This window comes from Bolinopsis microptera, chromosome 1 (genome assembly GCF_026151205.1).
Source record: "Bolinopsis microptera isolate Bmic1 chromosome 1, MBARI_Bmic_1.0, whole genome shotgun sequence".
In the NCBI taxonomy this organism is placed as follows: Eukaryota; Metazoa; Ctenophora; class Tentaculata; order Lobata; family Bolinopsidae; genus Bolinopsis; species Bolinopsis microptera.
In genome coordinates this window covers 23,083,131-23,105,196 of record NC_087072.1, presented here as the reverse complement: position 1 = coordinate 23,105,196, position 22,066 = coordinate 23,083,131, and the positions used below count along the sequence as shown (strand labels likewise).

Genomic DNA, 22,066 nt, shown 5'->3' with positions numbered 1-22,066 from the left:
CCCTGACTTCAAGGAAAGATGAATGTTTTCAATAATCTCTGCACAATTATGACGGTCCATGATAATGGATCTATAATTTAATTTTAATCCTGTGTAATCCTGTGTAATCCTCTAGTATAGTCATTGACATACGTTGCATGCCACTTTTCGCGCGCGAAGCGCGCGCCGCCGAATCACGAATGATATTTGGGATACGTAACGGTAACATGTATCAATATAGTCATTGTACTGAAGATCGAGAAAAAACGCATATTTTTTACAAAAATTAACAAATTTATGATATTATCAATAGAAATTTACAATTGTAATCATAAAACTAGGAGTAATAGTATGATAAATCGGTGTCCAGAAATAAGATCAAATCGCAACAATTAACGTTATTTGTGATTAAAGCGTAAAACTTGGTTAAACTTCAAGTTCCGTATTATACGTTATAGTCGACGATGACTGTGTCGTAATTGATTATTGATTATATCCCTCAAAAGTGGTAAAAAGGAAAAATTTTACTAATTACTGCTACATGATAAAATGGAGAGATGATGTGTGATGAATTCTTGCAATATAATATCAAAAATAAACGATTTCCATTTTTTAAAGTATGTTAAAAAACTACCTTGTCCTAAGGTAGAAATATTCTTCAGCTTTTCAGGATAATTTTCATGGTAACTAAAGCGTTTTTTGCAGGATGACTAGTGACTAATGACTACATACTACAAAATTAAATTGCTATTACAATTCAATTCTCATTCGGTATTATAAAAAATTCAACAGTCAAATTTTCAGTTTTCGTCAATTATTATCACTAATCAATCAAAACAATTTCAAAGCGTTTTACTAATAATTACAAAACGGATAATCTTCAATCCAACGTCTTAGACGAGCAGAGGCTTGCAGATCAAGGATCTAGTACTCCCTAGATCTCGTTCTCTATCTTCTGCTGTTTCTTTTTCTTGTTCTCATAGACAGCTCGGTAAGAGTTTCTCAGTATGGTAAATGGGAAGTTATTTTCCAACATATCGTACGTTATGTAGTTAGAGTCCCTTACCTGTACCAAGATTGTTATGTTTGAACTTACATCAAATTAATAGTAACCGAATGTACATTGAATGTACTGACAATTTTCTCGACTGACTGACAATGTTTCTTCTTTTTCCCCATTTAGAATACAAAGATTAGTACATTTTAGCTTATGATTAATATTATATTTTTACCTATAGTTTACCTAGATTGTACATGGTACAACGTGTTAAAAGCTACTGATATAAGAATTTAGACAGTAATTAACTTAATATCATACCATTTTCTCAAGCAATATAAAGAGGGAATCCCTTTGCTTGATCTCCTTTTGTAACTCCTTGTCATCTTCCAGTTGTAGTTTGAGCATTCTCTCAGAAACTTTCTCAACAAACTCCCTCATTCTCTCCTTCAATATCACCTGTAACGGCTCCTTTTCTAATCCTGAGCGCACTGAAATAAATATATATGTTAGATTACCTGATTATGCTAACAGTGGACGGCTCACAAACGATTATCAGATACCTTATCGGACTTTATTCGAACGGACATTAATTGGACGCTAGAGGCCCAAGCATTCATTCTAATGTCCGTTCATTTCAAAACATTTTGAAACGAAAGAAGCATGGAATAGTACTGTTTCGTTTTGGATCTTGATCCCTTGATCGTCTAACCCTAATTATACAGTAAGATACCCACCTAAGTTAGTATAAACGCAAGAAGAAAGCCAGGTTACAGCAGTAGAAACACAATGCAGATTGTTCTCGTGTCCCTCAATAGGTGTCCGGTACACAGAGTTGATGTCCAGAGACTGTAGAGGGAGAGTGACAGCTACCATCACGTTAAATAGCATCCACAGAGTTTCAGAGGCAGGGTTAGCGCAGTGTTTCTAGGGAAGGAAGGGATAAGTACAGTGTTGTTTGGGGCGTGTAGGAATGCGTGTAGGAATGCTATGTTACAAATAATTCGAGGATTTTAAAATGGGTTATCCGAAGATGTCACATCGTGGATTCATGGTTTGAGAGTGTGATCTGTGAATTATGATCTGTAACTATGCTCATATAGTTTGATGATTTTTAGTTTCCTCAATTCCATCGAAATTATTAAAAGATTTAGAAAATAAAATTCGAACTTGACAGTCTTTCAATAAGAAAGAGAGAAACTAAATTTCTAAAGATATGTGGTAAAACTTGCAATACCTGTATTGCAGCACAGAGTACCGGATCAGCATCAACCTCGAACCCAGCAGCAGATGCAATCTCATCTGGGATACTGGGATCCACGTCAGGGCGGATATTCGTCTTGAAGTCAAGAATACAGTTCTGTAAGGTAACCAGTCAAAACAACAAAAGATATTGATGGTACACGTACTGTAGCTCGACACGTACTAAAATTCAAAAGTACCTTAAGTTCGACGCTTTCGAACTACGAGAATCGATATTCGATATTGATAAAACAAATAATGCTACGATCAATTGCTGACGAAAGAAAAGAGCTAACTGACTCGAGTTGACTTCTATCTGCGTTGAGTTTACACTCATCTTCGAGAGTGATAATTAATTAAACATGAACTGGCATGCTTTACTTTATCATAATACTGACCTGTAATACTATTACTATTACCTGTAAGAATGGAGCTCGTTTAGCGACTACAGTCTTCAGAGCAGCAAGAGTGAGACGTCTGAAATTAAGCAGGGCTCCCACCAAAATACAGCTAGCCATGAATTGGTCGTGCCTTTTCAATGACTTTGATAACTGAGAATATAAATACAGTTAATTAACTAAGCTTTCAGTAGGATAGATTTACTTTGTGATTACTTAATTCAGAAACGTCAGAGACATTTATTGATGTTGTAAATTAAAATTGATAACTAAAAGTCCTCTACCAATAATCTCTGCTAGAAGCTATGAATACACTAACCGCGCCGGTCGGGAACTGATCCATGGTGCATGCTCGGAGTTGGATGAGCAGTTCCTTGTTCTCCTGAACAATGCTCAACATCTCGTGTACTTGTCGTTCACATCTCTCCATGAGCTGCTCTCCCATGTATTTTATACCGTACGGGCCTAACATCTTCGCTAGAGCCTGTTAGTAATATTGGTCTTTAGAATAAGGGGTAACTTTATCAAAACTTGATGAACAAGAACATTTTTAATGGGGAGATTTGAGTTTAACTTTGTTTCCAAAATGATAATACAATAATACACTATTTCGTGTGTAATTGTAGAAACCTGTAACTCCGCTATGTTTGTGTAAAGTTCCGCGTTGAAGTTAGGTGCCATCTGGTGTTTGCGCACGAAGCACTTGCGCAGCGGCGCAAAACACACCTCCCCACTCTTGATGTGTTCCTCTAGCTTGTCAAGATACCAAATTGTGTATTGACTTGCTAGTGTGGGTCCAGGAGAGTTCTCTTGTGGCTAAGGGGAAAAAGTCTTCAAATGTGGTGATTTAGATCTCCTGATTATTTTAATTGACTATAACGCTAAATTTAAGATTTAAAAAAGTTATAACAAACAATAAGAAGCCAGTATAAGACCTGTGTGTGTTGCAGGAGGCTGATGGTGAATATTCTAGAAGTATCGAGAGTAATGTAACTCTCTAACTGCCTGAAAACATCCATGATACCGACTAATCTGTGAGACATAATACTTGGGAGTTGGATCTGTTGTCCTCCTTCTTGGAATATGTGCTGCGGAGGAGAGGTCATTAGAAACATGTTCAATACAGTAGTGATGATACAACATACATGATTATTTGTAACATCAAGAAGTTGCTGAAACTACTACTATGCCTACTACTATACAGTATACCTGCGAGATAAGTCGGTTGAAGAGTTCGTCCAGATAGTGTATGATGTATTCTCTTGGTGCGAAAGTGTGCTGCCATACCACCAGGTTAGGTAACGTGTTCAGTGCCTGTAGAGCGTAGAGAATGTAGATTATACAGGTTGTCAGGTTTGGAAACTTGGTAATTATTCTTAACATACTTTTAATCACAGGGGGCCATCCGTAGGACAGGCTTCCACATCCTTTTTTCTAATAACAAACAAATCTAATTTCTGCGTTCGATCTAATAACATCTTGGTGACAGTACACACTAGTATTATGTGATGATGTGACTGTGTAAGTTGTGACTAGATAATCACTACATCGCAGAGCAGGTTTTATTTCGTAAATTATGATCATTCATCATTTGTGTTTTAGTTATTTGCGAATCCTGTCACCATCCTGAAATTTGTGTTTATTTTGTTAATGGAATAAGTGATTATATGACGTGGTTTGCAAAGTCATTTCATGCTTAGATGCTAGGCCTGAGACAACTTTTCAGAATACACTGACAAACTTCTCCTATACATAATTATTTTAATCAACTTACTGTACAGATGATAAGTATAACTGATATTACAGTTCTCCTCTGAATATTATACCACTTCTCATGTTTCAACTTGCAAGCCTAAATAAATTAGTCGAGTTCTCTACTTTCCTTTCCAGTTTGTTTTTCAGTGCGCGAAATTGAGGCGCGAGCTGATCACACCACTTTAGGTAAATACAGGGTGTACCACAGAAAGTTTTTGAGAAATGATACAAAATATTATGAAGGAGCAGTTGCTAAAAACTCTTCATCACATTGTGTCTATATGTGTCGAATTTGTGCATACCAAGTTTCAAGTCACTATCAATGTTCGATTTCTCACAAATTGCTATTCTGTTATGGTGCTACCCCAGGAACTTAAGCTTGCTGTTCTCAAGAAAAAAATTCGAAATCAACATTTTAGTTGTTTCTGATAAAAAGGAGTAATTTCTATCAGTTGCTTTTATCAATTCAACCATATTTCTGACAAAATTTAGTTAAAAATAACCGTAAAGTTTAATTTTGTCAAAAACTATTGAAGTGGAAAAAAGTCACTCTTTATGCGGTACACCCTGTATTTGATCGTTTTTTGACTGCATACATGTTCAACAATATTCACATTCTGGTAAACGTTTTGTTATTCTCAGAACTCTTTGTTTTTCTTATGGTCCAGCCTGATTTTTTGTAAAACTTGTTTTCGAGATAGCGTTTTGGGCCTCATTTTTAATACAATAGATTTAGAGAGGGTTCAGTTTCTTAATATACAACATAATCGTTCAACAGGCTTATAGTATGGGATCACAGCAAAGTGTTGTGGTGGCGAATGCCTTTCCTCAAGATATATTCGTCAGAGCGAAGACAGAAAGAATTACGGTAGATCTGATTATTACCTTTTTAAAACCAATAAATGACCCAATGAAAATTATACGTTTTGATCAGTGAGTTTCAATACTTTACTAATTTTGAAGACTTCACCATCATACATTTGTACCATTTCATCAACTTTCTTGCATGATTAAATTTATTAACTTGATTTAACTATTTTACAGGAACGCCAGGCTACAGTAAGCGTCTTAGCACAGACTCAGTTGTCCAAATTTTTTGCTCTGCTAGGGAGTTTCAAAATTGAAGCAAAACGGAAAGATAATATCAAGTATCAAAAACTCATAGAAGATGGTTTTTGCACGATGCCTAAGCAAGCGATAACATCTTTTAAACCACCTTCAAATCACACTGAAGTAGTTTTTATAACTGTACTTTACCACGACAAGGAAGGAAATGGGCGTTACATAGCTCAGGATGTACCGTGCTATGAGAGACAATCAGTGATTATCACAGCAACTGGGGGAATGGTGGATGCAGCGGACAGAAACTCGCCGTGGATAGATCGTACTGGTAAGGACCATAAGCAAGATCCATGTCCAGTTTGTTCCAAAATTTCATCAGTTTGCTCATTTTGTTTGGTGGAAAGTAGACTGGTAGAAATAAAAAAGAGCATCGGAATCGTTCAAGAGTGCCAGCTGGCAAAACATTTAGTTCAAACGATAGAGAGAGTAAAACAGATTAAACTGGCAGAAAGACAGCAAGAAGTGAGGGATATGATAAGAGATATTGAAGGTTTGGCTAAGATGTACTGGAAGCTTGAAGCACAAACTAAACGTGCAGTTGGCAACGTGAAAGTCTATGGGGTGGATTTAAAAGAAGCTGCAGATGATTACTTGAAGGATGGTATTCTTACTGATTTCTGGACAGAGTTGACGAACATGCATGAAGCAAAAACAAATCTCGAATCTGCCACTGAGCATCATGAGGAAATTAAACGTGAAGCTTCATTGCTTCAAAAGAGAGCGGAGTCTAGAGGGAAAACATTTGGAGAAAAGGCTTTGGTAGCATCAGCCTACGCTAGTAAAAACCATGGTACGTTAAAGTCCGTTATGACCATTCCAGGTGTAGGACAAGTACTAGGCGGTCTTTATGGTGCTGTGGCAGGAGGAAATACTGCATTGGAATGGTGCACAGAAACAAGCGCAGCAAATAATATTCCAGTTAAAATATTAGCTGGTGTGGCAGGAGCAGTTGCAGCAGGTGCTGCTACGCTCATAGGTACAATCATTACCATACCTTTGGCACCTTATTTTTGGTACAAATCCATTTCTAGCGGGATTGATGCAAAAAATTATGGTATATTAAAGGAGGAGTTTGACAGCGTGGCAATTCAAATGGGACTGGTCGATGAGCATCTGGAAAAAATAACAACTTCTTTACTTGAAATTGAGCAAAATTTGGAGTTTTCTCAAAGAGCCGAAAGAAAAGTTATTGCGACACTAGATGAGAAAAAGAGAAAAGAAATGACTCGGAGGGTAATAGCAAGAGCAGAGGATCTGGTTCACGCCACTGATCAATACTTCCGCATAGTTAATACAAATCAACTTGACAAAGCCCTTGTAATATAGATGAATAGATGACAATTTCATTGGTTTCTTTTTCTAGATTTTTGCGTCATCTATTTATGAAATTTTATTGTCATCTATTCATGTAATTTTTTCGTACAAATTGAGATTATCTCAGAGCTTCGCCTCAACTATATCTAAATATCATGTATCTTATATCCCTTCCTCAAACTATCTCACCTGTAAATGAGACACCATCTTAGCAAAGTTCTTTTCCATCTGTGTCATGTCCTCCAGTTTAGACTTCTTGCTCTCAGCGCCAGGTAGAGGGATAGGTAGAGCGGGCCGCTCTTTCTTAGCCTCTCTTTCTTTGTTATTCCTAGCTTCAGCCATGAGTTGTGCACCAAAGGAAGGGTGCGTGTTCATGTGCATCTCTATCCTCTCAAGACAGTATAGTTCCAGATATCTCTGAACAAAGAGGCAAATAAAATCTTTCATATTAGCTTTAACAAGATTTCTTGAACAGATCTATTACATTAGTGATTAGGGATAATCATTAATGTAATAGATCAAACGAGATCTGATTGATTGGTGTGAGACGTGAGTATTAAAAAGAGGATATGACAGTGTACCTGAGCCTCTCTAGCAGTCATATCTAGGAAATTGTTGGCCAGATCGATACTCTTCTTGCCGATGAAGCAGTGTTCCTCAGGGCAGTAATCGTTACAGGTATTGATGAAATGGGAGCAAACCCCCGCGTACACCACACTGTATGGTGCAGTGTCTGACCGCTCCAAGCATTTCTGGGGAGTAGTCAAGTGTTAGCGGAACTCACTAGAGATAGATATAGATAAGCTATAAAACCTATGATATAATTTCGACTGATTCCTGAGTCCACCATTTATTAATTTGCGAACCTACGCCAACTTTTGCAAGATATCCTCGAGCTATCTTTGTGATATGTAATTTAATGCTTCGCCCGCGCGCGACACATACATATATGCGGCGCGCGCGGCACGGACGATCGTACGTACGTGGCCTAAGCGCGAAAAGCACATTGCATACAAAAATGTTGCTGCGCCATACGACAAAAGATTTATAAACAAGGTATTCTGTGACAGAATAAGCCCCTAGAAGTTACACTTTACACACTGACAGATCTCATCACAAAACCTGGAATGAGTCCAGAATTATTTTCTGATAAAAGCACAAGTTGCTCAGATCCGTAACTTCTTTCAGCAGGATGTCCATGCTGTCCACACATCTTGAGTGGTATTCGATTGTATTCATACAGACCGCAAGACCCTCGTGTTGCTTTAGTTGCAGCTGACTTTGACTGACATTAGTGTACGCCTGTGTGCGGTGTCGTGTTACACAATAGGTTTATATAGTATACCATGTACATTTTACATATACACTGTACATGCAGCGAATAAATGCCAAAATCGTTTAAGATTACAGATTTGTTGAAATACAAAGTCGGACAACTATCACTGATCCACATTCCACATAGTGATTATGTAATCATATTACTTTGCAATTCCATCAAATCCAATTACACAAATGCTGACTGTAAGAAAAGTAGTTTAATTTTTGTAAATCAGAGCCCGGAATGGAATGAGCAAGGAAAGAAAGTTATTCAGTACCTGAAGACGCTGCCAGTCGATTCTGAGCGGTTTGAAATCCTCGTCAGCCTCAAGATTGGTAATGTCGAGTACCCCTAACTTATCAATAAAGGATGTGAGGAGCAAGCTTTCTTCTTCAGGAGCCGGGAAGTTTTGTATGATGTGTCGTAGTTCAATACAATCGCTTTGTTTCAGGTACTGCAGATAATTTCAATGACATTGGGTGACTCATTATCAGCTGTAAAGAGAGCTATCTTTATAACCAATAATATTCGCACAACAAATATAACACATTTATAGATCATATTTTAAAGTACAGCAAGCTATTCTGACCTGTAAGAAGTAACGTTTGATGATGGGGTGGTAATTCTTGATGAGTCTGGAGAGCGAATCAATGCCGTGAAGGAGTTGTGCTATAAGAGGGTCACTAAAGTTATCCGAAGATACTTTAACTTTGCATTTCTTCCAATCAAAGTCAAAGTTTCTTACTAGCCACAACACCTGAATAGAAGTAAAGTAGAGTTGTTTTAACTTTCATACTTTCAAAACTTAAGAAAAATGTGTTTACAATATCGTCCGACTTATTTCATCATAATAAGGGTCAATTATATTATATTGCATTTGGACACGAAGGGAAGTACACAATGTTAGGCTTGGATCCTTCGGTTAATTATATTCGAATACTATTTTCCACTTCGTATAATAAGATCAAGACCAGGGTAAAATTAAAGATTAAACAATGTATTTGAACCGAACATCAAGCCAACAAAACAACATTCACAGTGTACCTCTCCTGTAGCAGCGCTCATAGCGTCCAGCAAGAGAAGAAGTTTAGGGGCTATAAGACCAGGTGATGAGGTCACAATGTTTATCATCTCACTCAACATCAGTCTCAGATAGTTTCTCCGACCCTGGTGCTTGAGGGGGGTATTCTTGGCGAAGGAAATGGCTGCTTCCTGTACCATCTGAATCAGCTTCCGGTGTCCTTTGTAACGTTCAAATACCTGACAAGGTTACAGTTGCTAATACCTACTGAAAACATTCTTACCAGTCCGTAGGTAAATTACAGCAATTCAATAACATGTTTAAGTATTTAATTGGAAGATCCTGCGTTGGAAATATAAGCAGATGCGTAATTTAGTGGGTGTACCAGTGGCATTGAAATGAGATATGATCCTGACGTGTCACACTTTATTAGGTGTAACACTTTATTAGGTGTCACACTTTATTAGGTGTCACACTTTATTAAGTGTCACACTTTATTAGGTGTCACACTTTATTAGGTGTCACACTTTATTAAAGTCAGGTAAAAATATCAAGAATGAAATATCAAGTTTACTCCCAACTAGACTTACCTCGATATACATATCGTGAATGTTGACCACCTCATCTCTAAACAAAGTAACTATATACGAGTCACTCAGAGCATTCTTCCAAGCCTTCTGATCACTGCTGTTCAGTTGAGAGGGACATACCAAATACCCTGCATATTTCAAATTAGGTTTGGATACGATTTTGTGCCAGGAAAAAAAGAAGGAACGCTTTCAAGTTTCATTTTAAATCAAACTCTTGATAATAAACAATCCCAAACCATTGGTAACCAAATATAAATGAGGAATTTAATTTACCATAAAGAATCCATTCGTTGAGTTTATCTAGACTTATCATTTTACAACCTGGGTCAGGAGCTACCACTGGTTCTGCTGACAACCCGTTCTGAGGTAGTGCATAATTATAACGTGTAATCATGTTTAAATCAGGCCAAAATCATGTTAAAATCAAGTCAGCCATTTACAGTCTAGAGTGTACTATAGCTGCAGACACGACCTTACGACCTATGTTACTTCCTAGATAGCTAGATGTACAATTACAATAAGTATCATGTTTAATATAACATATCCATGCAATGCTAATAGAGACATTGCCATATAATACATTTTGTACATACAATATATCATATAGTCGGTGCGGTGTACGTGTAAATGCAATTGATAGCAGTTAACTAAAGTTATTGATCACAATTGGATGAATCCAAAAATGTACGTTTGCGCGTGTTTTTAAATAGAAAGTGTATTGAATTACTAACCTGTGAAATGAGTTTGTAAACACTGTGGTCCCTCATCTCGTTGATATGAAGATTCTTCTCATTGTGAAGATTGTGTAGAGACTTGAGCGCCAGACCCACACGAAGGGAGAGAGGCAGAATCTCGTCCACCAGCTTTTTAAGTGGCGTGTCACAGCTCTCGATCAGGTTTCCTAACCGGTGAATATCTCGGCTTGGGTCGGCTTCCCCTAAAAACAGGCGTTGTGTGACTGCTGTGAGACAATTCCATTTCAACCACTGACTCATCATGGTCAATGGTTATAGATGATTTAAAGAAAATTTTTGGAAAAACTTAAATTTTGTTTCCGACCGATTTATACATCTAGATCGGGTTGATCAATTTTGGAGACCATAAAATCATGTATTATAGTATAACAGTTATCTCCTGAACTAGTGCTTGTCCAGGCTCAGTTACTCAGAGTAAAACCTTCCAGCTAAGTGTGCAGCAAATTCATGGTCACATGGTCACATGGTCACGTGGGTACATGTTCATGTTGTCACGTGGTGTTCCACGTCAGTGGTTGAGTAGTTCCTGATTCCTGTCTCTTGATATCATCCTATAGAAACTCGAAAGTGGTGATTCTGCCTTGCTAATTCTGCTTCTCGTCACTCTACTCAATACAGTATTTTAACTGAGAAATAAAACCCAGTCTAGTGTAACCTCAGACTTACTTCACCCTAGTTATAATTTCATTTGCCAACTTCGCAACATGAAGGTACTTCTCTTCCTATTCTGTATGATCATGATAGCAAGTAAGTTCGATAACTTTTTCAAACTCAATTAAACCTTTGCAGCTGTAAAATTAAGTAAGCAGAGTATATCGGATTTAATAATGATAACATAATTATAGTATAATTGAAATGGATTGTTAATGTTATCTGATCACCTTAAACTCTCTGTCAAGGTACAGGAATAACTAAAACAAAGTTTACGATATGGAAGACACAGTATGAGCGCTCCAACGAGGGGTTACTGATGGTGAGTATTAACGGCGTAGATCGTCAGAACGTGTGTCGCCGTGCCGCGAATTCCTATTACTATCCAGACTCTTCTACGGCGCTCCTGATCTGCAAAAAACTACACTTTCACCGACTTAACAGTGTAGGTAACACGGAAAGCAGATATCCATTTCGTGGCTACTATTCCACAGCTCTTGTGTTTACACTTCCTCCCCTGAATGCCAACATTCCAACTACTCACCCAAATCTCTTGTGGATGGTCCGAAAACTTCAACACAACTGCTGACGGCTGCATTCGTCCACTGTGTCCAGCATACAGTTATAGAGCTGCTAACTCTGTGAACTGCACCCAGTGTCCCAACGGATCTACCTCCACTCCTGGTGCAGATCACTGCTTTTGTTTTGCAGGGCTGTACACTGTACAAGTAAAGGAAGGTACAGCCTGTAGAGAGTGTGAAGGGAACACTTACAGTGTCCGGAACAGCCCTTCTTGTGAAGAATGAAGATTGTCCTGAAAACATCACGGTCTCACTCGACCACTCTGCTTGTGAGTGTCAGGGCAACTATCTCTGGAACCCAGCCGGCAACAACTGCACTAAGACAGAGGAACAAAACCCAGAGAAACAAAACCCAGAGGAACAAAACCCAAAGGAACAAAACCCAGAGGAACAAAACCCAGAGGAACTTCCTAGCAGGGCCACTGAGAACATTGCCTGCAAACAAACGCTAGCACCGCAAACAACAGACAAAAAGACAAGAGTTGAAAACCCCCATCCCGTCACGACAACCCTCCTGATCGCAAACTTAGTTACAGAGTTACAGTTCTGGGATTAGCAAGCCTCGCTCTGATCATGATCCTGACAAACCGGAAAAAGGCAAAAGAATGTGGAAGGGTTGCAATGCAATGGCAACACTGCAAGATCAAGATCTCCTGCCAATACCCCCTCTTCAACCAACATCTTGCAGTGTGAACGAGGAACACATCTATGCCACGACCGAATAAAATTATCATATTTGTCTTTTACATTACGCATGAAATTCGTTTGCTGATAAGAAAATTTACCATGGTCGACGCCGCGCTCAACTTATTGGATCAGCCAACCACCCACCCATCTCACGAGACGAATCCTTCATCAGATGACAAGGGGCTACCAGGTAGTGACCCACTCACTACCTCTTCAAAGACCTGCCTGGTACCCCCACAACAAGACGGTACGTACGATAAAACTTTTAGGACGGCACTATTATCTCCTAAAACAAGTTTAGAGCTCTTCTCAACCCTGACAGAAGAACAACTTAAACATGAATCGGAATACCATTCAACAATCTGTGGTTTTACAGATCATACAATAGGAGTAGGGATGCTAACTAGGGATAGAAAGGCACATGCCTATGAACATTTAAAGCAACACCTAGAGCAACACCTAACTAGCAATGTAGATGATATTTCTAAAAATTTGCATCAGTTCACTTCCGTAACCTCCCTCATTTCCGAGAAACTTCAAGAAGCAGAAAGCCATCATGCGAGGATTATTGAACAACTAACAGAGTCGATAGCGGCAGCGAAACAGTGTATCACGGACATGTTAGCCTATGAAAGCGCCGCCAACTCTAGAAGAACTCCTCCATCAACCCCACCGCCACCACCAGCACCAGCACAGCTCAACACGGTGACGTTACCAACTATACCAGGTGCTGTTGAACCGTGTGATATAAACTTTGACCATTTAGACCTGGAGACAGTTTGCCACGGAGTACATTTTACTAAGATAGGGCATCGACAGACAGCATTTTTTGGTAGAACAGAGTATCGTTATGGCAGAACAGTACACAAACCACTTGATATTCCCACGAATCACCCACTCCTTGAAATCATAGACTCAATCGCTCATCACACAGAAGACCCAACATTCACCACAGACAACATAACTTGCCTTCTTACTCGTTATGAGAACGGTAAATCTTCAATTCCCATGCACAGTGACAACGAAGCTTGCATCGTCAACCCCAGTAACATAATCACAGTCAGTCTCGGTGCTACCCGAACAATTGACTTCCGCAGCAAAATAGGACCTCTCACGACACAATCCATACACCTCAAACACGGGCAGACTTATTGCATGTCAAGGTCCTCCCAGGACTTTTGGGAACATGGTATTAAAGCAGATCCCACAGCACAAGGCGAGAGACTATCACTAACTTTTTCGCAGACTCTCAGCTCCCACCACACCACAGCATATACCACCAATCCGCCAATCTAGTAGACCAGAAACAGACCCGACTCCGATTCCAACGGAACGTGTTCTGCTATTGACGGATTCAATTCATTCAACCACACCCGTCAGCTTGTTTCCTACTCACTTGCCATGCACCAAGGAGACAATGTACAAAATCACTGATCTTCACAAGTTTGAGCACCTATTCCCTCACATGAGTTACGTGGTGATTTCGGCAGGCATCAACGATTTGTCCAGGTATAATCACCGTTCTTACTCGTTGTTTGATGTCGTGGCGAATGATCTGCGTACTTATTGTGAGAGATACCCAAACACCACATTCATCTTTAACTCCATAACACTAACCACTTATCACTGGCTAAATCCAGAAATTCGTAGGTTTAACGAGTCTTTATTTATTTTAACCACGAAGGTTGAAAATCTATTGATGTTTGACTCGCATCAAATATGCTTTGAGCTGGTGAGGAAAAGGTGCACTATACTAGATCCAAATGGGAACGGTATTCATCTAACCTTAGCAGCCAAGAAAGGGATCGTTTCGCGTCTCTTGGACTGCATCATTGAACTGGCCAGGCGAAGACCGACAGTAATCGAAGAGGTGTGGCCTTTAAGGGATGAGTTCCGATCTCTTTTGCCAATGCAGTAGAAATTCTTAAATCAGATTTTTCGTCGCGAATACATAATCGTTTACAACACAATTTTGAACAAATTTAATTTTTCAAAGCTAAACGTATAGTAACGTTCACAGAAAGTACCTAAGTTCAAATTTTTCAAAAAACAGCAAGTCCCTTATCTTCTTTTTTCTTTTCTAATCATAAATTATTTTTTATTGCGATGGCTTATAGACCATGGTAAATGTATCACAGTAAATTTTAAACGGTTTTTTACTCTTTCTTATCTTATCTGTACCGGTTATAAGCAAAATTGCAGATAACAACAACATAGATCCGGACCGAACTAATTTCAACACAACACAAGCGTAGAATTACTGGAGTAAATTCAGTGTATTTATATTTAAATATTTTAACTATTTAATCAATTATTTAACCTTTACAGATTTTGACTGATTTTGGAACTAGGAGTCAAACATAAAACTTAACCCGTTTTCTTGACCCACAGTTCCTGTATAAATCTCTTTAGATCTTTAATTTTATATTGATAATCAGTAATCTATCGTATATCATATAACCAGTAATCTATAGTTATACTTTGCAAATTAAAGATGTGCAAAGAGTCTTGTAGATGTAGATTATGTTCTAAAAAATGTTTAGAACGTAAAGATCCGCTAAAATGCAGCCTTTGTAACGGTATTTTTCATCGTAAATGTGCTAATCTTGAACCAAATGACGTAAATCGAATGAAATTAGACAATAGTTTCATAAACTGGTATTGTTTGGCATGTACTACTGACATATTTCCGTTTACTAATACTGATATTACCACTCTAACTAATGAAAATTCGTGTAACACTTACATACCCTGTAGTACAGAAACAAAAGCTAAATCTAAAGTAAGTTTTGCCAGGGTGAGTTGCAAAACTTGTAAAAAGCTAGGAAACAAATCAAAAATGGCGGTTTGCTGGATCTGCGACGCTTATTCGCACAATAAATGCTCAGCGGGCGAGTTAGGATGCAAAAGCTGCACACGTGAATTGTTTCCTGGTTTCGAGGTATCACCTAGACAATTATACACCGTACACGGTAATTACGAGAATAGCGCAAAATTTAACCCATACCATAGAAACCATGACTCTAATTATATAGGTAATACTTTTGAAGAAAACAATGACTTAAACTTTAATCCATGGGATAACTGCTCAGATGTACTAAATAGCTGTAAATACTACGAACCACGGCAAATCAACACGAGTAGGCCTTATGAATTTAAAGTTCAATCTCTTAATATTCGATCTTTGAGCAAAGCAATCTCTAATATACGTGATGAAATTGAACAGCACCTAAAATTTGATGTTCTGTGTTTCAACGAAACAAACTGCACGGTTGTAAGTATGGCATTTCAAGGAAAAGAATTAGAGTTAGAAGGCTTTCATCCCCCCTTTATTCAGGCTCCCGCAAGGGACTCTGGTAAGGGCGGTGGTCTAGTAACCTATGTAAACAAGAATCTCTGTGAATTATCTGATGTCACTGCACGATCTGAATTATCTTATAGAGATGATCCAAACGTTGGCGAATTTCAGTTAATAGAGATAGCTCAAAATGGCCACAAAAACGTCATACTATGCAATATGTATCGGTCTCCCAGTGGTAATGTCCCCAGTTACTTAGAAAAATTGGAAAACACCCTAAAAGATTTGGCGCGACATAGCAACAAAAACGTATTATTTCTAGGTGATACCAATATTAATCTATTAGAATACGGCGTAAATGACCATACTACTAAATATGTTGATATTTTTGCAGAGTATGGATTCGCACCAACGATATCACGACCAACTCGTATTACTTGTCACAGTGCTACACTTATTGATCACATTTTCGTAAACCAATGCCATGCTATAACAAAGTCAGGCATTATAACTGAATCGCTATCTGATCACCTTGCCACATTTACCGGCATACTTCTCGACACTAATAGAATAGGAAATAAATTGAAAAATGAAACTTGTGAATCATCAAACCGAGTAATAAATGAAGAGAATATCGCTCGTTTTGAGGAGAAAATAGCGTCTATTGATTGGAATTTTTTACACAACGTTGACGGGACAAATACAAAATTTGAAGCTTTTCACACTAAATATGAAGAAGTCTATAATGAGTGTTTTCCAGTTAAAAAGAAAAAATCAAACCACAGAAAAAACTCTAAACCGTGGATATTAGATTGGCTTCAATGTGCATGCAATCGAAAGAACCAACTATATAAATCCTTTGTTAAAGAGCCTACTGAAAAAAATGAAAAAACTTATAAGCATATGAAAAAGTTTGTTGAAAAACAAGTAGATATTGCGAAAAAGAAGTATTACGCATCATATTTTAAAAAGCATGCGAGCAATAGCAAATTACAATGGCAAATGATTAATCAAATATTAAACAAGAAATCAAAAGAAAAAATAAAAATAAGTAAGATTAACTATAAAAATAGAGTTATAACCGACTCACAAGATATAGCTGACAGTTTTAATGATTATTTTACTAATATAGCTGAGAACCTAAAGAGCGAAAACAATCTGGTTCGCGGTGCAGGATCAGTAGGACATTCTCTTCCCCAATCAAGTCGATGTGATTTTGACATGGAGCTGGAGGACACCTCGCCCTCCGAAATTGCTGAAATCATACATGATCTTAAGAACAAATCGACTTCAGATATGAATATACAGCCTCTTAAAAAGGTTTGCAATGTGCTGTCTCCAGTAGTTAATCACCTGATCTCACACTCCCTTCACGAAGGAGTATTCCCCGAAAAGCTCAAACTTGCTAAGGTTATCCCACTCCATAAAGGAGGATCGCGCAGCGAAATTACAAACTACAGACCAATCTCACTTTTGTCCTGCTTCTCAAAGATATTCGAAAAAATAATGCATGCACGTTTAGTAAAGCACCTAAAATCACGTAATATTCTATATGCGTCGCAATTTGGTTTTAGATCGGGTCACAGTTGTGAACATGCGTTGCTTGAAGCTCAGTTTAACATACATAAAGCTCTAGAAAGGAAGCAAGTGTCAGCATTACTGCTTCTTGACTTCTCCAAGGCGTTTGACCTAGTAGACAGTGAGATACTGCTACATAAGCTGGAGCACTATGGTGTAAGAGGCCTTAGCTTATCCTGGTTTGAGTCTTATCTAACTAACCGGAAACAGTATGTTCACGTCAACGGTTGCAGTTCAGAAAAAATGGGATTGGAACATGGAGTTCCTCAAGGGTCCATTCTTGGTCCTATATTGTTCATTATTTACATAAACGACCTTGCAAATGTAAGCGATATAGCCCATTATATTTTCTTCGCTGATGATGCAAACATCATCGTTTCTGCCGACACGTACACTGAACTGAACATGCGTGCAAACAGAGTATTAAATACTGTACAGACATGGGTTAAAAACAACGGTCTTAAACTTAATGTAGAAAAAACTAAATACATGATATTCACTAACAGATTACCAGAGGATATAAATATTAGTATTGAAGGACAGCGACTAGTGAAAAGTGAACATGAACGATTTTTAGGTGTCATTATTGACTCAAAACTTAGCTGGAGCCAGCACATTAAACAGTTAAAGACTAAAATATCCAGAAATGCAGGCGTAATGATGAAACTTAAAAGTTCCATTCCGAATAAAGCTCAAAAAATGCTATACAATAGTTTAATTCAATCTCACCTGTATTACTGCGCTACTGTTTGGGGTACTAAATCTTTAAATTCCATTCAGTCTTTATTCTCTGCTCAAAAGAAAGCTATTCGCGCCACTGATTCAGAATATCATAACTATTTTTACGACAAAGAAAAACGTAAACTACCATCTCACACAAAATCCATCTTCAACAAAATAGGAATTTTGGCTCTTCCTAATCTCATTGCTAAAAGCTGTCTAACTTTGATGCACAAGGTTTATATGGGAGTAGCACCATCGAGTATCTGTAGTATATTTGAAAAATCACCGCTTAGACAAACGGAAAGGAGAAATCCAAAGTATTTTGAAATTAAGTTCAACAGATTACGGATCACCGATTATAGCATCTCTAACGTAGGACCACGATTATATAACAACACGATAAACGAAATAAACAAAATCCTTCCCTTCAACGTACCTAAGTTACAAGATAAGTTTATTAATTCATACAAGGACAACATTGTACGTTACTTACTGGACAAACAAAAACTTGACCTAGAAAACCTTTCGTGGACGGACAAGAACTTTGTCCTTTACAACTTTTAAACAAAATATTAGCAAAATATAACAGCTGTAAGAATCCTAAACGTTAGTGCACTGTGCAGTCAAATAAATGAACTGCGATAATGCATTTGACAGTCAGTCACTGCAATTTATTCTGCAACTTATTTTTCAATTTTCACTGCCACACTTAGGCTTATCTTGCCTACACATTTTAAAAAAAACGAAATTCCTTGCGCACCGCGTACTAAAATTACTTGGATTTCTACCGCTTTGATAAATGACTACATGAAGATGGGGAGTTAATATTGTTGATTTATATAATATAGATTATTTATTCTTTAGTGTAGATTAACTTTATTTTTATATATTTTACCAAGTGTGAAGGATCAACCATACGTTATTGATATTTTTGAAATATTTAATGATACATTGATATAATAATAAATGATTGTAATATTTTTATTGAGGCACATGCCACCCCATCGCGGGTTTACTACTACTACTACTACTAAGCACATGATTAAATATTTGTTCCTGCAACGATTGTAGAATGCTGAATGCAGATCCTTCTCAAAACACGCACATTATTTGATGTATACATGACTAAACATTAGATTTCCAATCTTGGAACAAATATACTACATAGTTAAATAGATGATTATATATTTGTACGTGTGCCCTCAACTGTGATTGATCATTGAAGTATTCATTTTTTAATGTGATGTGTTTTGAATTTAGCGAAAGTTTAAATAACATTACATATAATTTTTAAAGCTGGACCTATTAGACCAACCACAATATAGCTGTTCACAAAAGAAGAGAAACTGATTTGATACTTAAATTCAGTTGATTTATATATAATTCAAGTTATCTTACCGCAAGATTGATCGTAGATAATGTTGTATATCCCTATAATTGCTTTCACATTCTCATGTTTTCCCAACAATATTATCATCTTAACATACCTGAAAATATGGATTTAAAAAAACGTTATGTACATATTCGAGCTTTTTATTTAAAATTAAAACAAATCCTTCATTTGGAATACATTTTTTACATTGAAATTTAAAATTACATAAACCACTAACCGACAGAGGATGTCAAGGAAGTTTGCAGTAAGAGAAAAGTTGATACGAATGTCAAATGACATCGCCTCCACACTAATATTAGTAAGCAGTTCCATAACATACTCCTTCAGCTCCAGGATATCAACAAACGTGTTGTAGTGAACCTGAGGAGGGTCGCTAATGTATCTGAATGCTTCTGTTCGAATATTTAAATATGATCTGTTCAAATATTTAAATATGATCTCTAACGAAATATTTTTCACATCTTGACGTTGTAAAAGAAGAAATATTAACTCCCGCAATACAACAAATCATAATCAACAAATTTTAGACATGATAACGAGAATTGAGCTACAACTTACCTGCAAGTGTTGTCTCATATCGTTCTTTATGGAGTTGCTTAAGTTCATGCTTTGGATAGAGGACTGGGCTTTGTCTAGTTTTGGAAACTTGTTGTTGATAGTTTTCACAACATTGTCAAATATCTTATCAGTGAGGCATGGTGGTCTGGTCCTTTCCTCTCCACAGCTCTGATAAAAATTGATTTTACTTTTAATCAAATCTATTCGCAGTGCAGCTATAGTTTAGAAGTAATATCAGCAGTTAGCATTATGTTTGTATCAGCAAATATCATTATTTACATCAGTAATCATCATCCTAGAATCAGTAATCATCATCCTAGCATCACCTGTTTGCTGTAGTGCAGTCGAGTAAGTAAGCCCTGTGCTCGTTCATTAAGAATGATCAACTTTTCAGCAAGCTTCTGCTGTGAAGGTGGCTTTGGTCTGTTATCTATATTCATTCCGTTTTAATTCAGTTACTTGCAGCAGTTTTTCATCATCACTTGAAACCTATGTTGTTGACATTTAAGGTATTAATTAGTAAAAGTAGGAAAAAAAATTTGTTAGAGACTTAATTGAGAATACAACTTGAAAGTCAAAACAGAAAATTTTACAGTTTTACCATATTTAAAGGGTGATTGTAACATTTTTTTCGATTAGAAAGTGGCCCCTGGAGTGCACAACCTTAATGCCCAATGGGGTGCAGTTTCAGGTTTTTTTTCTCTTTGAAGCCATAAACGACCGTAACAGAAACTAGTTTGCCCAGGTCATTTTCAGTTGAAATAAGTAGAGGCATGCCCATGGTCAAAGCATAGTTCCCTTTTGCTAGAGGGTGTATCACTTAATTACGAAAAGAGGATGTAATTCTTTTTTTAATTCCTCAGTTGTCTGCTCTATCCTTGCCATTGAGCAACGATTGGGGTTAAGAAGGTGACATGCCCGATTTAAGCTACAATTGATTGAAAATCAGATTTCTGGTCTCCCAATGATTGACTTATCTCTAATATCCCTTCTCTTGTGTGCCAAGTTACAATAAAGAAATTCTGTATTGTACCTGGACGGTGCAGTACATTAATTGTCTGATTATGTTTGCAGCATTGGATGGACTATTTCCTCATATTTAGATTGGTTTACGAGTATAAGTACTATATATGCATTTTTAAATTTGGTGTGTTTAAAAATGGACACAAATGTGTGCTTAATGGATAGCAAAGGCCCATTTGAAACTTTTCGATGCTAAATTCTGCAAAAGTTTTAAAGCTAAGAAGATCATAGGCGAGGATGGCGATGATTATAATTAATAAATGATAACTGCAAATAAGAAACTGTATAATTGGTTCTTCCTGAAAAGTTCATCACAGAATCACTGTGTATTACTGTTGACAACAGAAATCACAATTTATTGAAAATATTCCTGACTGAATCGTTTTCTGATTTAACTAAGTTCGCAATTACAGTATCATTAAATAAATTTGTCATAACCTTCACGCTCGATTTTTAAAGATTATCCTTGATCTCGATTTTATACTTCAGTCATTGTTACTTGCGCGCATCCAATAAATTGCGCGGCGTATATAATAATTACAATGTCTTTTGTATTTTTTCAATGTTTTTTCAATGTATTTATGATGCAAATAAAATATTACTGAGCGGCGCTCAGCCTGTCATTCCGCAGAATTTTTATGTTTATGAACATTATAGCCTTGGGTCTCCAGGTAAATCAAATAGTATTGTTTTTTAATTTACTGAAATGTCACCATATATACCCAAATTTTAAAGTTAAAAGTGTTTTACTGGGCCGCGCTCAGCCTGTCATTCCGCCTAATCTCTATTCGGTTAACAACATTAAAGCCTGGGGTCCTTAGGTAAAAAGTGTTGCATGAATCTCTTATTTGAATTTCAATGTGAACTTTAACTATTACTAGCTTGCTAGTTTATTGTTTGCTTCTCTCACGTATGTCATATGCATATGCAATATGCAGGATCTCGAAAAGAGCGCCGCGCATATGGACAGGCACGCCTGGTAATGTAAAATAAAGTTAAGTAACAAATATTTGTATGTATTCAAGTACTTACGTGTTCAATGTAGTTCATTAAAGACATTACAGTTTACAAATTTTTAATTAC

The 22,066-nt window shown here is 37.2% G+C and overlaps 3 protein-coding genes across 5 annotated transcripts in view; 2 read left to right on the top strand and 1 right to left on the bottom strand.

The window, feature by feature from the left end:
• Positions 1-22,066, top strand: part of LOC134825041 (uncharacterized) — an 852,482-nt gene that overhangs the window by 381,938 nt on the left and 448,478 nt on the right. The gene's annotated exons all lie outside the window — the stretch shown is intronic.
• Positions 1-22,066, top strand: part of LOC134825090 (uncharacterized) — a 55,658-nt gene that overhangs the window by 25,797 nt on the left and 7,795 nt on the right. Inside the window, exon 1 of one of the 2 annotated variants that reach the window (XM_063837236.1) lies at positions 2,859-2,864. The exons of the other annotated variant lie outside the window; for it this stretch is intronic. The gene's annotated coding sequence lies outside the window, so the exon portion shown is untranslated. Of the gene's footprint in view, positions 1-2,858; positions 2,865-22,066 lie in introns of those variants that run through there. 2 annotated transcript variants of the gene reach the window in all.
• LOC134824945 (nck-associated protein 1-like) lies at positions 728-20,451 on the bottom strand. 2 transcript variants are annotated; one of them, XM_063836966.1, is made up of 22 exons: positions 20,287-20,451; positions 19,961-20,128; positions 19,620-19,762; positions 19,408-19,496; positions 10,468-10,673; positions 10,010-10,097; positions 9,737-9,864; positions 9,170-9,385; positions 8,715-8,882; positions 8,403-8,579; positions 7,930-8,109; positions 7,389-7,559; positions 6,997-7,224; positions 3,826-3,930; positions 3,552-3,704; positions 3,247-3,432; positions 2,936-3,100; positions 2,638-2,769; positions 2,214-2,336; positions 1,714-1,903; positions 1,298-1,467; positions 728-1,045 (listed from the first exon to the last, which is right to left on the bottom strand). In XM_063836966.1, the coding sequence occupies exons 1-22, from the start codon at positions 20,398-20,400 to the stop codon at positions 914-916; spliced, it is 3,432 nt and encodes a 1,143-aa protein (XP_063693036.1). In that variant the 5' UTR covers positions 20,401-20,451; the 3' UTR covers positions 728-913. The 2 variants fall into 2 exon arrangements, with proteins under 2 accessions (XP_063693036.1, XP_063693046.1); XM_063836976.1 differs by having other exon boundaries at positions 2,214-2,343; positions 2,645-2,769.